The 16,508-nt window shown below is 45.7% G+C and overlaps 1 protein-coding gene across 1 annotated transcript in view; it reads right to left on the minus strand.

Annotated features, from left to right (window-relative positions):
* Positions 1 to 916: 916 nt before the first annotated feature.
* Positions 917 to 16,508, minus strand: part of LOC138851296 (uncharacterized) — a 68,343-nt gene continuing 52,751 nt past the window's right edge. Inside the window, exons 3-4 of the mRNA XM_070080284.1 lie at positions 3,122 to 3,285; positions 917 to 1,062 (exon numbers count right to left, since the gene is read on the minus strand). Of these exons, the coding sequence (XP_069936385.1) occupies positions 939 to 1,062; positions 3,122 to 3,285 (288 nt within the window). The 3' untranslated portion in view covers positions 917 to 938. The remainder of the gene's footprint in view (positions 1,063 to 3,121; positions 3,286 to 16,508) is intronic.

Raw genomic sequence — 16,508 nt, forward strand, 5'->3', positions numbered from 1 at the left:
ACCATTACTCGCCCTGTATGGGTGCGGTGACCTGGGCCTATTACTCGCCCTGTGGGTGCGGTGACCTGGGACCATTACTCGCCCTGCATGGGTGCGGTGACCTGGGACTATTACTCGCCCTGTATGGGTGCGGTGACCTGGGACCATTACTCGCCCTGTATGGGTGCGGTGACCTGGGACCATTACTCGCCCTGCATGGGTGCGGTGACCTGGGACTATTACTCGACGTGTATGGGTGCGTTGACCTGGGACCATTACTCGCCCTGTATGGGTGCGGTGACCTTGGACTATTACTCGCCCTGTATGGGTGCGGTGACCTGGGATCATTACTCGCCCTGTATGGGTGCGGTGACCTGGGATCATTACTCGCCCTGTATGGGTGCGGTGACCTGGGATCATTACTCGCCCTGTATGGGTGCTGTGACCTGAGACTATTACTCGCCCTGTCTGGGTGTGGTGACCTGGGACTATTATTCGCCCTGTACGGGTGCGGTGACCTGGGACCATTACTCGCCCTGTATGGGTGCAGTGACCTGGGACCATTACTTGCCCTGTATGGGTGCGGTGACCTGAGATCATTACTCGCCCTGTATGGGTGTTGTTATCTGGGACTATTACTCGCCCTGTATGGGTGCGGTGACCTGGGATCATTACTTGCCCTGTATGAGTGCGGTGACCTGGGATCATTACTCGCCCTGTATGGGTGCGGTGACCTGGGACTATTACTCGCCCTGTATGGGTGCGGTGAACTGGGATCATTACTCTCCCTGTATGGGTGCGGTGACCTGGGACTATTACTCGCCCTGTATGGGTGCGTTGACCTGGGACTATTACTCGCCCTGTATGGGTGCGGTGACCTGGGACTATTACTCGCTCTGTATGGGTGCGGTGACCTGGGACCATTACTCACCTGAAGACTGCGTGGTCGAGGACGTCAACTAGCGACGCAGGAATCCCTCCACGGGCTTGAAGACAGTATACTTGAAGAGTCTGGGACCACCGTAGCCATACAGAAGCTCACCCTTGCCTTCGTCGTTGTAGAACGGGTAACGGTAACGTGGTCTATGGAGTAGGTGGGAAGAGGGGTGCAGTAAGCATTAGCCAAGAAATGTGGAATCTGCAGTCTTGGAACACATCCCTATATATTTTGCTCTACGCTGTATGACCCTGACGGGTTGAGTGCCAATGTTTGTATAATAAAATTACATGTATTTTACTGCACTGGAATTTTATGATCATTCTCCAATACTCCTTTTGTAAGATGCGGGGATTATTTTATCTGATCGTGCAGCAACTAAAATGCTTTTAATAATAGTTTAGATGACCTGACCTCATCTCTTGTACTTCTGATATGTGACCTGATTTTATTTCTGAAAGTAATAGTAGATTATCTAGTAGATGACTATACCTTTGGTAGTAGTACATTTAGACATGACCTGACCGCTGGTAGTACGGGTAGACAACATGACCTGATCTCTGGTAGTATGGGTAGACATGAGCTAACTTCTGGTAGTACCAGCAGACATGACCTTACCTCCGGTAGTAGAGGTAGACAACACGACCTTACCTCTGGAAGTACCAGCAGACAACACGACCTTACCTCTGGTAGTACCAGCAGACAACACGACCTTACCTCTGGTAGTACCAGTAGACAACACGACCTTACCTCTGGTAGTACCAGTAGACAACATGACCTTACCTCTGGTAGTACCAGTAGACAACACGACCTTACCTCTGGTAGTACCAGTAGACAACATGACCTTACCTCTGGTAGTACCAGTAGACAACATGACCTTACCTCTGGTAGTACCAGTAGACAACACGACCTTACCTCTGGTAGTACCAGTAGACAACACGACCTTACCTCTGGTAGTACCAGTAGACAACACGACCTTACCTCTGGTAGTACCAGTAGACAACACGACCTTACCTCTGGTAGTACCAGTAGACAACATGACCTTACCTCTGGTAGTACCAGTAGACAACACGACCTTACCTCTGGTAGTACCAGTAGACAACACGACCTTACCTCTGGTAGTACCAGTAGACAACACGACCTTACCTCTGGTAGTACCAGTAGACAACATGACATTACCTCTGGTAGTACCAACAGACAACATGACCTTACCTCTGGTAGTACCAGTAAACAACATGGCCTGGTGGTGGTGGCCTGGTGGCTAAAGCTCCCGCTTCACACACGGAGGGCCCGGGTTCGATTCCCGGCGGGTGGAAACATTTCGACACGTTTCCTTACACCTGTTGTCCTGTTCACCTAGCAGCAAATAGGTACCTGGGTGTTAGTCGACTGGTGTGGGTCGCATCCTGGGGGACAAGATTAAGGACCCCAATGGAAATAAGTTAGACAGTCCTCGATGACGAACTGACTTTCTTGGGTTATCCTGGGTGGCTAACCCTCCGGGGTTAAAAATCCGAACGAAATCTTATCTTATCTTATCTTGACGCCTGGTAGTACCAACAGACAACACGACCTTACCTCTGGTAGTACCAGTAGACAACATGACCTGACGCCTGGTAGTACCAACAGACAACACGACCTTACCTCTGGTAGTACCAACAGACAACATGACCTTACCTCTGGTAGTACCAGTAGACAACATGACCTGACGCCTGGTAGTACCAACAGACAACACGACCTTACCTCTGGTAGTACCAGTAGACAACATGACCTGACGCCTGGTAGTACCAGTAGACAACATGACCTGACGCCTGGTAGTACCAACAGACAACATGACCTTACCTCTGGTAGTACCAGTAGACAACACGACCTTACCTCTGGTAGTACCAGTAGACAACACGACCTTACCTCTGGTAGTACCAGTAGACAACACGACCTTACCTCTGGTAGTACCAGTAGACAACATGACCTTACCTCTGGTAGTACCAGTAGACAACACGACCTTACCTCTGGTAGTACCAGTAGACAACATGACCTTACCTCTGGTAGTACCAGTAGACAACACGACCTTACCTCTGGTAGTACCAGTAGACAACACGACCTTACCTCTGGTAGTACCAGTAGACAACACGACCTTACCTCTGGTAGTACCAGTAGACAACACGACCTTACCTCTGGTAGTACCAGTAGACAACACGACCTTACCTCTGGTAGTACGGGTAGAAGAGCTCATAGACCTTCCGCAGGTTAGGGTCGGGTATGACGGCTGGTGGTCGCTCCCCGTATGTGTAGAACCCCTGTGGAGCAGTGTCTGGGAGCGCGAGCGCGCGCGCTGTCAACACCAACACCAGCAACCAAGTTGACCACATCTATGAAGCACGAGGAACTGTAATAGCCTGGTTGATCCGTGGAATATAATGCCTACATTACACTCGGATCATTAATAGTCTGGTTGATCCGTGGAGTATAAAGTCTACACTCGTGTCATTAATAGTCTGGTTGATCCGTGGAGTATAAAGCCTTCACTCAAGGTCATTAATAGTCTGGTTGATCCCTGGAGTATAAAGCCTGCAGTCAAGGTCATTAATAGTCTGGTTGATCCGTGGGGTATAAAGCCTGCACTCAGGGTCATTAATAGTCTGGTTGATCCGTGGAGTATAAAGTCTACACTCAGGGTCATTAATAGTCTGGTTGATCCGTGGGGTATAAAGCCTGCACTCAGGGTGGTTAATAGTCTGGTTGATCCGTGGGGTATAAAGTCTACACTCAGGGTCATTAATAGTCTGGTTGATCCGTGGGGTATAAAGCCTGCACTCAGGGTCATTAATAGCCTTGTTGATCCGTGGGGTATAAAGGCTACACTCAGGGTCATTAATAGTCTGGTTGATCCGTGGGGTATAAAGCCTGCACTCAGGGTCATTAATAGTCTTGTTGATCCGTGGGGTATAAAATCTACACTCAGGGTCATTAATAGTCTGGTTGATCCGTGGGATATAAAGCATGCACTCAGGGTCATTAATAGTCTGGTTGATCCGTGGGGTATAAAGTCTATACTCAGGGTCATTAATAGTCTGGTTGATCCGTGGGGTATAAAGCCTGCACTGAGGGTCATTAATAGCTGGTTGATCCGTGGGGCATAAAGTCTACACTCAGGGTCATTAATAGTCTGGTTGATCCGTGGGGTATAAAGCCTGCACTCAGGGTCATTACTAGTCTGGTTGATCCGTGGGGTATAAAGTCTACACTCAGGGTCATTAATAGTCTGGCTGATCCGTGGGGCATAAAGTCTTCACTCAGGGTCATTAATAGTCTGGTTGATCCGTGGGGTATAAAGCCTGCACTCAGGGTCATTAATAGTCTGGTTGATCCGTGGGGTATAAAGCCTGCGCTCAGGGTCATTAATAGTCTGGTTGATCCGTGGGGTATAAAGTCTACACTCAGGGTCATTAATAGTCTGGTTGATCTGTGGGGTATAAAGCCTGCACTCAGGGTCATTAATAGTCTGATTGATCCGTGGGATATAAAGTCTACACTCAGAGTCATTAATAGTCTGGCTGATCCGTGGGGCATAAAGTCTACACTCAGGGTCATTAATAGTCTGGTTGATCCGTGGGGTATAAAACCTGCACTCAGGGTCATTAATAGTCTGGTCGATCCGTGGGGTATAAAGCCTGCACTCAGGGTCATTAATAGTCTGGTTGATCCGTGGGGTATAAAGCCTGCACTCAGGGTCATTAATAGTCTGGTTGATCCGTGGGGTATAAAGTCTACACTCAGGGTCATTAATAGTCTGGTTGATCCGTGGGGTATAAAGCCTACACTCAGGGTCATTAATAGTCTGGTTGATCCGTGGGGTATAAAGTCTACACTCAGGGTCATTAATAGTCTGGTTGATCCGTGGGCCATAAAGTCTACACTCAGGGTCATTAATAGTCTGGTTGATCCGTGGGGTATAAAGCCTGCACTCAGGGTCGTTAATAGTCTGGTTGATCCGTGGGGTATAAAGTCTACACTCAGGGTCATTAATAGTCTGGTTGATCCGTGGGGTATAAAGCCTGCACTCAGGGTCATTAATAGTCTTGTTGATCCATGGGGTATAAAGCCTACACTCAGGGTCATTAATAGTCTGGTTGATCCGTGGGGAATAAAGTCTACACTCAGGGTCATTAATAGTCTGGTTGATCCGTGGGGTATAAAGCCTGCACTCAGGGTCATTAATAATCTGGTTGATCCGTGGGGTATAAAATCTACACTCAGGGTCATTAATAGTCTGGTTGATCCGTGGGATATAAAGCCTGCACTCAGGGTCATTAATAGTCTGGTTGATTCGTGGGGTATAAAGTCTATACTCAGGGTCATTAATAGTCTGGTTGATCCGTGGGGTATAAAGCCTGCACTCAGGGTCATTAATAGTCTGGTTGATCCATGGGGTATAAAGCCTGCACTCAGGGTCATTAATAGACTGGTTGATCCGTGGGGTATAAAGCCTGCACTCAGGGTCATTAATAGTCTGGTTGATCCGTGGGGTATAAAGTCTACACTCAGGGTCATTAATAGTCTGGTTGATCCGTGGGGTATAAAGCCTACACTCAGGGTCATTAATAGTCTGGTTGATCCGTGGGGTATAAAGCCTGCACTCAGGGTCATTAATAGTCTGGTTGATCCATGGGGTATAAAGCCTGCACTCAGGGTCATTAATAGTCTGGTTGATCCGTCGGGTATAAAGTCTACACTCAGGGTCATTAATAGTCTGGTTGATCCGTGGGGTATAAAGCCTACACTCAGGGTCATTAATAGTCTGGTTGATCCGTGGGGTATAAAGTCTACACTCAGGGTCATTAATAGTCTGGTTAATCCGTGGGGCATAAAGTCTACACTCAGGGTCATTAATAGTCTGGTTGATCCGTGGGGTATAAAGCCTGCACTCAGGGTCGTTAATAGTCTGGTTGATCCGTGGGGTATAAAGTCTACACTCAGGGTCATTAATAGTCTGGTTGATCTCTGGGGTATAAAGCCTGCACTCAGGGTCATTAATAGTCTTGTTGATCCGTGGGGTATAAAGCCTACACTCAGGGTCATTAATAGTCTGGTTGATCCGTGGGGTATAAAGCCTACACTCAGGGTCATTAATAGTCTGGTTGATCCGTGGGGTATAAAGCCTGCACTCAGGGTCATTAATAATCTGGTTGATCCGTGGGGTATAAAATCTACACTCAGGGTCATTAATAGTCTGGTTGATCCGTGGGATATAAAGCCTGCACTCAGGGTCATTAATAGTCTGGTTGATCCGTGGGGTATAAAGTCTATACTCAGGGTCATTAATAGTCTGGTTGATCCGTGGGGTATAAAGCCTGCACTCAGGGTCATTAATAGTCTGGTTGATCCGTGGGGCATAAAGTCTACACTCAGGTCATTAATAGTCTGGTTGATCCGTGGGGTATAAAGCCTGCACTCAGGGTCATTAATAGTCTGGTTGATCCGTGGGGTATAAAGTCTACACTCAGGGTCATTAATAGTCTGGTTGATCCGTGGGGTATAAAGTCTACACTCAGGGTCATTAATAGTCTGGTTGATCCGTGGGGTATAAAGCCTACACTCAGGGTCATTAATAGTCTGGTTGATCCGTGGGGTATAAATCTACACTCAGGGTCATTAATAGTCTGGTTGATCCATGGGGTATAAAGTCTACACTCAGGGTCATTAATAGTCTGGTTGATCCGTGGGGTATAAAGCCTACACTCAGGGTCATTAATAGTCTGGTTGATCCGTGGGGTATAAAGTCTACACTCAGGGTCATTAATAGTCTGGTTGATCCGTGGGGTATAAAGTCTACACTCAGGGTCATTAATAGTCTGGTTGATCCGTGGGGTATAAAGTCTACACTCAGGGTCATTAATAGTCTGGTTTATCCGTGGGGTATAAAGTCTACACTCAGGGTCATTAATAGTCTGGTTGATCTGTGGGGTATAAAGTCTACACTCAGGGTCATTAATAGTCTGGTTGATCTGTGGGGTATAAAGCCTACACTCAGGGTCATTAATAGTCTGGTTGATCCGTGGGGTATAAAGTCTACACTCAGTGTCATTAATAGTCTGGTTGATCCATGGGGTATAAAGTCTACACTCAGGGTCATTTGTCATGTGGGTTTTCGAAAACGTGGATAGGGTAAGAATACTCACGTAGGCTGGTAGTACGTATAATATATAATGGGAAGTATGGAAAGCGCCAACAGCCGACCTGCCTCTCTCTGCTCTCTATCTCTGACTGACCCATGAGTGCCTAAGGGTGATGGATGTTTGAAATCCTGCTATGGTCAGCAGCAATATGAATACAGTCAATGATTCACACAGACGGTTGGTAGTGAGTCATCTACTGGTACACTGGTTACTGGTAACTGGTTACTAGGAACTGGTACTACTACTGAGAGCTCGGCGACGCTAACGTATGTCATCCTGACATACAACTAATACAACTTAGAGACGGCAGGTGTATGGCTTGGGCTGATTCTATACGTCAAAGTACACAACAATTGAACATTATAATATACATTAGTAGAACATTGGAATGGAAGCTTACGTAACTGAAACTACAAGGTATAATATAGCACAACTCATCGAATGAAACTGAACGTTGAGATTACACAATAGAAGTGATAAAAAAAAAAAAATTGATCGATCGATCTGTATTCATGTGATCTACGGATTCTGAGGAAGGAATATATACAAAGAAAGAAGTGTTTAACAGAAAGGCAGATTCGGTGCACTCAAATCTAGACTGTTAATTCTCAGAATTCTGAGAGAACGTGAACACAACAAAAAAATTCTTGAACACTGATAAGTTGATACTGTAATTATTCATCTATACAGGTTATTTACATTTAACCCCAACTCTGCTAGGGTGAGATTGATATATGCAGAATGGGTGTCATCTCTGGGAGGATCAAACTCTGTTGCACTGGCTAACTCATGCTGTATTTGAGGCAAATCTGAATTGGTAGTTACAAATGATACTTGAGGATTTCTCAATACCTGTCGTGTACGTAGGGAATAACGACATTGTGCAAGAAAGGTATAAAATACCGACAATATGAAAGTTAAGACACATGTGCAACATCTGGATATCTTTATTGTAAACGTTTCGCCATCCAGTGGCTTTATCAATACAGTTTCTAGGACATAATAGGAAGACAGTAGAACTATGTACAAAAGATGAGGTAATCAGTCCCTCGGCCTTGGAGTTAGTGTTCACAGCATCGTGGTATAGGAGAATCTGAAGCAAAGGCAAGAAGACTGGCGTTTATATAGGCGTCAGTGGATGGGACGGGCAGCAGACGAGGGCAGTCACTGGTAGGCGGGATTCCCCAGTGGAAGTAGGTCCTTCCCAAAGAGATGGGTTAGTTGCAGCAGCCGTGTATTTTATACCTTTCTTGCACAACTTGTCAGACACTGCAACATCATGGAATCTTGGTTCAGAGGACATCTACAAGACCTTCTTCACGGCTGCTGCAACTAACCCATCTCTTTGGGAAGGACCTACTTCCACTGGGGAATCCCGCCTACCAGTGACTGCCCTCGTCTGCTGCCCGTCCCATCCACTGACGCCTATATAAACGCCAGTCTTCTTGCCTTTGCTTCAGATTCTCCTATACCACGATGCTGTGAACACTAACTCCAAGGCCGAGGGACTGATTACCTCATCTTTTGTACATAGTTCTACTGTCTTCCTATTATGTCCTAGAAACTGTATTGATAAAGCCACTGGATGGTGAAACGTTTACAATAAAGATATCCAGATGTTGCACATGTGTCTTAATAACGACATTCAGGTTGATCGTCTGACTGAGTATCAGAGGTAGATAGTACAGGATCAGGAGGATTGTCAGAGTCTGTCACATTAGTCTGGGTTGGAACATCATCATCATCACATACTAACTTCATATGATCTAAATGCGATTCTTTATACTGACCAGTACTAATTTCTCTAACCTTATACTTATTACCAGTGATATGTTCAACTACTCGATAAGGACCAACAAACTTTTGATCAAGCTTAGGCATTGCAGACGTTTTGTTAAAGTTGTCCCACCGGTGCCACCATTTGTCATGTGGGTTTTCGAAAACGTGGATAGGGTAAGAATACTCACATAGGCTGGTAGTACGTATAATATATAACGGGAAGTATGGAAAGCGCCAACAGCCGACCTGCCTCTCTCTGCTCTCTATCTCTGACTGACCCATGAGTGCCTAAGGGTGATGGATGTTTGAAATCCTGCTATGGTCAGCAGCAATATGAATACAGTCAATGATTCACACAGACGGTTGGTAGCGAGTCATCTACTGGTACACTGGTTACTGGTAACTGGTTACTAGGAACTGGTACTACTACTGAGACATTAATAGTCTGGTTGATCCATGGGGTATAAAGTCTACACTCAGGGTCATTAATAGTCTGGTTGATCCGTGGGGTATAAAGTCTACACTCAGGGTCATTAGGCTACACTTTCACAACCAGACAAAAATACTTCAGTACTATAATAAGAATTAATTAAACTCACTAAATATTGTCCACTAAATACTTATGGTGTAATAATTATATTATCAAAATTCTTAAAATCTGATGCAACATATTACTTATAATTACTGAAAAATAATGAAAATTATAAGTCTGACGCAGGTTTACCTGGAGAGGGTTTCGGGGGTCAACGCCCCCGCGGCCAGGTCTGAGACCAGGCCTCATGGTGGATCAGGGTCTGATCAACCAGGCAGTTACTGCTGGCCGCACGCAAACTGACGTACGAACCACAGCCCGGTTGGTCAGGTACTGACTTTAGGTGCCTGTCCAGTGCCTTCTTGAAGACAGCCAGGGGTCTATTGGTAATCCCCCTTATGTATGATGGGAGGCAATTGAACAGTCTTGGGCCCCTGGCACTTATTGTGTTATCTCTCAGTGTACTCGTGGCGCCCCTGCTTTTCATCAGGGGAATGTTGCATCTCCTGCCGAGTCTTTTGCTTTCATATGTAGTGATTTTCGTGTGCAAATTTGATACCAATCCCTCCAAGACCTTCCAACTGTATATTATTATGTATCTCTCTCGCCTGCGCTCGAGGGAATACAGATCAAGGACCTTCAACCGTACCCAGTAGTTTAGGCGCTTTATCGTATTTATGCGTGCCGTGAAAGTTCTTTGTACACTCTCCAGGTCTGTAATGTCACCAGCCTTGAAGGGGGCCGTTAATGTACAGCAGTATTCCAGCCTAGAGAGCACAAGCAATTTCAAGAGAATCATCATGGGTTTGGCGTCCCTAGTTTTGACGGTTCACATTATCCATCCTATCATTTTCCTAGCAGATGAGGTAGATACATTGTTGTGGTCTTTGAAGGCGAGGTCCTCTGACATTATCACTCCCAGGTCCTTCACATTACTTTTCCGCTTTATTGTATGGTTAGAATTTGTGGTATAACCTGACACATTTTTAATTTTTTCAAGTTTTCCATATCTGAGTAGTTGAAATTTCTCCTCGTTGAACTTCATATTGTTTTGAGTGGCCCATTGAAAGATTTGATATCAATCAATCAATCAATCAATCAATTAATCAAGTTTACTCTCTATAAAGATTACAATGCGGGGTTTACAGATTTTTGGATATTGTGTGGTTTACATGTTATAAAATACTAATTACAGAGGGGGCCACTAGGACACCTAGCATGGCTAGGCATTTCGGGCAGACTTAGATTAATTCTTAACTCTAAATTAATACAGATTACGGTATTAAGGCTAAGTGACTACATTATAGTTTGTGAGTTTAGCAATGTGAATGCTTTTGTTTTGGCACAATACATAGTTTCTATATTGTAGTATCACAGGCAAACTTATGACTAGTTAGGATTCATTATTTTATGATTAAGATTCGTATTTCCGTGATTATAGACAAGTGGGTGAGTGAGTGTAAGTGTGAACCACCAGGTGGTTTTTATGTAGTTAGTTGACGGGGTGTAGCACGGAGATAGGATGTTGTCTAACGGTAGTTTTGAAGGTGATGAATGTGTCTGCAGTTCTAGAGCTTTCACCCCTCAAGGAAGGTTCCTTGATGCTGGTGAGGGGCTAGGACAGGAAGGAGCAACCTGCTCTAAACCCGTGTTGCCCTGGGTTGTGTTATTGATGGGTATCTAGGTGGTTGGCTATCTTGCTTCTTAGAACGCTCTCAAAGATTTTTATATGGGATGTTAGTGCTATCGGTCCGTAGTTCTTTTCAATTGCTTTACTGCCACCTTTGTGGAGTGGGGCTATGTCTGTTGTTTTTAGTGTGTGTGGGATGGCCCCTGTGTCCATGCTCCCTCTCCATAAAATGTTGACGGCACATGATAGGGGCTTCTTGCAATTTTTGTTGAACACGGAGTTCCACGAGTCTGGGCCTGGGACAGAGTGCATGGGCATGTCATTAATTGCCTCTTCAAAATCTTGTGGAGTTAGAATATCCGAGAGTTTTGGGATGACCAAATTTTGGGTTACGTTCATAAAGAATTCAATTGGATTGTCGACCCTTAGTCTGGGCAGTGGCTCGCTGAACACTGAGTCGTACTGGGACTTTAGTATCTCACTCATTTCTTGGCTGTCATCTGTCTTTGTCCCATCTCGCATAAGTTAGTTAGTTTAGTTTAATATGTTTATTATGCACCCCATACCCATCCTGTGGGCGGTAGTCAAAAGATTACAGAGGTACATAATTGGTCCAGGGACTGGACTCCAAAGTTTTGATAGCTGAGCAAGTTACAGAGGTAATGAACTCACAATTTACAAAGGTAACGAACTCACAATTTACAAAGGTAATGAACTCACAATTTACAAAGGTAATGAACTCCAGGTAAGTCTGGTCACAATCATGACAAGTTACAAAGGTATTTACAGATTACAGAGGTACGTAATGGGTCCAGGGACTGGGCCCCCAAAGTTTTGATAGCTGAACTAGGTACAAAGGTAATGAGCTCAGAAGTTACAAAGGTAATGAATTCTGTAGAATGGTTACTTACGCTTATACTTTGGCTACAATCATGAACAAATTATAGAGTAATGAGCAATTCACACTTCCACACCCGGTCACAACTGTAATGAGTTATTGGTGCAAATATTGATTGTTGAGTCACACACACACCACACACACACACACACACACACACACACACACACACACACACACACACACACACACACACACACACACACACACACACACTTTAGTTTAATATCTTTATGCACCCCATACCCATCCTGTGGGCGGTAGTCAAAAGATTACAAAGGTACATAATGGGTCCAGTGACTGGACCCCAAAGTTATGATAGCTGAACTAGTTACAAAGGTAATGAACTCCAGGTAGATCTGGTCACTAATCATGGCAAGTTACAGAGGTAATGAATCAGCTTCACTCCTATACATGGTTACATTCATGAACAATTACAAAGTAATGAACCACTGATACGTCCACACCTGGTCACAATTGTAATGAGTTATAAATACAAATATTAAGTGGATCATACACCCACACTAGCGCGCGCGCGCACATACACACACGAGGGCGCACGCACGGACATGTGCACACGAGCGTACAAATATATGCATACACACAAGGACGCACACCCACACACACACACCCACACACACACACACCAACACCCACACACACACACCCTCACACACACCCACACACACACCCTCACACACACCCACACACACACACCCACACACACACACACACACCCACACACGCACACACACACCCACACACGCACACACACACACACACACACACACACGCACACACACACACACACCCTCACACACACCCGCACACACACCCTCACACACACCCACACACACGCACGCACACACACACACACACACACACACACACACACACACACACACACACACCCTCACACACACCCACACACACACACACACACACACACACACAGAGAGAGGAGAGGATGAACCAGCAAGGCTGGACTTAGTATTCACCTTCAGTAGTGCAGATATCGAGGACATCACATATGAAAGACCCCTTGGGGCCAGTGACCATGTGGTTTTAAGCTTCGAATACACAGTAGAGCTACAAGTGGAGGGAGAAGCAGGAAGGCCAGGACGAATGAAGCCAAACTACAAGAAAGGGGACTACACAGGAATGAGGAACTACCTGAACGGGGTTCAGTGGGACAGAGAACTGGCAGGGAAGCCAGTTAATGAGATGATGGAATATGTAGCAACAAAATGCAAGGAGGCTGAGGAGAGGTTTGTACCCAAGGGTAACAGGAGTAATGAAAAAGCCAGGATGAGCCCATGGTTTACCCAAAGGTGCAGGGAGGCAAAAACCAAGTGTGCTAGGGAATGGAAGAAATATAGAAGGCAAAGGACCCAGGAGAATAAGGAGAACAGTCGTAGAGCCAGAAACGAATATGCACAGATAAGAAGGGAGGCCCAAAGACAATATGAAAATGACATAGCAGCGAAAGCCAAATCTGACCCGAAACTGTTGTACAGCCACATCAGGAGGAAAACAACAGTCAAGGACCAGGTAATCAGGCTAAGGAAGGAAGGAGGAGAGACAACAGGAAATGACCGTGAAGTATGTGAAGAACTCAACAAGAGATTCAAAGAAGTGTTCACAGAGGAGACAGAAGGGACTCCAGAAAGACGGAGAGGTGGGGCACACCACCAGTGCTGGACACAGTGCACACAACCGAGGAAGAAGTGAAGAGGCTTCTGAGTGAGCTAGATACCTCAAAGGCAATGGGGCCAGATAACATCTCCCCATGGGTATTGAGAGAGGGAGCAGAGGTGCTATGTGTACCCCTAACAACAATATTCAATACATCTATCGAAACAGGGAGATTGCCTGAGGCATGGAAGACAGCAAATGTAGTCCCAATCTTTAAAAAAGGAGACAGACATGAAGCGTTAAACTACAGACCAGTGTCACTGACATGTATAGTATGCAAAATCATGGAGAAGATTATCAGGAGAAGAGTGGTGGAACACCTAGAAAGGAATGATCTCATCAACAGCAGCCAGCATGGTTTCAGGGACGGGAAATCCTGTGTCACAAACCTACTGGAGTTCTATGACATGGTGACAGCAGTAAGACAAGAGAGAGAGGGGTGGGTGGATTGCATTTTCTTGGACTGCAAGAAGGCGTTTGACACAGTTCCCCACAAGAGATTGGTGCAAAAACTGGAGGACCAAGCAGGGATAACAGGGAAGGCACTACAATGGATCAGGGAATACTTGTCAGGAAGACAGCAGCGAGTCATGGTACGTGGCGAGGTGTCAGAGTGGGCACCTGTGACCAGCGGGGTCCCGCAGGGGTCAGTCCTAGGACCAGTGCTGTTTCTGGTATTTGTGAACGACATGACGGAAGGAATAGACTCTGAGGTGTCCCTGTTTGCAGATGACGTGAAGTTGATGAGAAGAATACACTCGATCGAAGACCAGGCAGAACTACAAAGGGATCTGGACAGGCTGCAGACCTGGTCCAGCAATTGGCTCCTGGAGTTCAATCCCACCAAGTGCAAAGTCATGAAGATTGGGGAAGGGCAAAGAAGGCCGCAGACGGAGTACAGTCTAGGGGGTCAGAGACTACAAACCTCACTCAAGGAAAAAGATCTTGGGGTGAGTATAACACAAGGCACATCTCCTGAAGCGCACATCAACCAAATAACTGCTGCAGCATATGGGCGCCTAGCAAACCTCAGAACAGCATTCCGACATCTTAATAAGGAATCGTTCAGGACCCTGTACACCGTATACGTTAGGCCCATATTGGAGTATGCGGCACCAGTTTGGAACCCACACCTAGCCAAGCACGTAAAGAAACTAGAGAAAGTGCAAAGGTTTGCAACAAGACTAGTCCCAGAGCTAAGAGGTATGTCCTACGAGGAGAGGTTAAGGGAAATCAACCTGACGACACTGGAGGACAGGAGAGATAGGGGGGACATGATAACGACATACAAAATACTGAGGGGAATTGACAAGGTGGACAAAGACAGGATGTTCCAGAGTTTGGACACAGCAACAAGGGGACACAGTTGGAAGCTAAAGACACAGATGAATCACAGGGATGTTAGGAAGTATTTCTTCAGCCACAGAGTAGTCAGTAAGTGGAATAGTTTGGGAAGCGATGTAGTGGAGGCAGGATCCATACATAGCTTTAAGCAGAGGTATGATAAAGCTCACGGCTCGGGGAGAGTGACCTAGTAGCGATCAGTGAAGAGGCGGGGCCAGGAGCTCGGACTCGACCCCCGCAACCTCAACTAGGTGAGTACAACTAGGTGAGTACACAGAGAGGGTCTAGTAGCAACCGGTGAAGAGGCGGGGCCAGGAGCTAGGACTCGACCCCTGCAACCACAAATAGGTGAGTACAAATAGGTGAGTACACACACACACACACACACACACACACACATGCACACATGCACACATGTGGTAATGCTTTATTTACAGCTAGCAAAGTCAGGGTATTTCTCCAGAATGGTCTGCAATATACCACTGTGGATAAAATACTTAGCCATTTCTTGAACACTTCTGAGTGAGTTGTTTCTAAATTCATTAATTTTATCACACTCCAGTACATAATGACGCAAGGTGTGACAATAATCCATCTGGCAAAGTTTACATTTCGTTTGGTCTACATCTGGTGGTGGTGATTTAACCTGCCAAAGATACTTGTAACCCAGCCGGAGCCGGGCAGTAGTGACATCCAAGAGTCTGCTTATTTTGTTGGATGCACCATAGACATGTGGCTCCTCCTGCATGATGGAATGATGATAGATGGACTGACTTGTGTCAATCTCCCTAAGTCTTAAGTCAATAAAGTTCATTTGAAGTTCTTTTCGTATTATTGTTCTCAAACTGCTAAATGACAACCCAAGATTGTAATCTACCCCCTCTTTGAAAGCATACAGCTTAGCCAATTTATCAGTTCTATCATGCATCTGAAGACCAATGTGAGATGGAATCCACAGCATGTGCACTCTGACTCCACTGTCCACAATCTTACCGTATCTATGTCTGGCTTCTGACAAAAGCATGCCACAATTTATACTTAATGAGTTGAGAGCATTTATGGATGACAGAGAATCAGTTACAATTAAAGTGTCAACCTTAGATACATGGACACATTTGAGTGCAAGGAGTATGGCAAACAGTTCTGTTTGAAGGGTAGAGGCCCAGTTATTGATGCGTGCTCCAATTTCTTTATGAGAGCCATCACTCTGTGTGACAACAGCAGCACTACCAGCTGCACCAGTGGACTGGTGAACAGAACCATCGACGTAAATAATTTGTGAAAGATTGTTCTGTGTGACTAAGTTATCAATACAGCTTAAGGCATCATGTTTGGCTTCAAGACGAAGCTTTGGTTGTGATTTAAGAAGAGTTTTGGGGGGAAATGGAGGAATGGTAGTTTGGAATGGGGTAATAAGTGTCAGGGGCCCGAGACTGTTCAACTGCCTCCCAGCACACATAAGGGGGATTACCAACAGACCCCTGGCAGTCTTCAAACTGGCACTGGACAAGCACCTAAAGTCAGTTCCGGATCAGCCG

Source organism: Cherax quadricarinatus, unplaced genomic scaffold (assembly GCF_038502225.1).
Source record: "Cherax quadricarinatus isolate ZL_2023a unplaced genomic scaffold, ASM3850222v1 Contig273, whole genome shotgun sequence".
NCBI classification, from domain to species: domain Eukaryota; kingdom Metazoa; phylum Arthropoda; class Malacostraca; order Decapoda; family Parastacidae; genus Cherax; species Cherax quadricarinatus.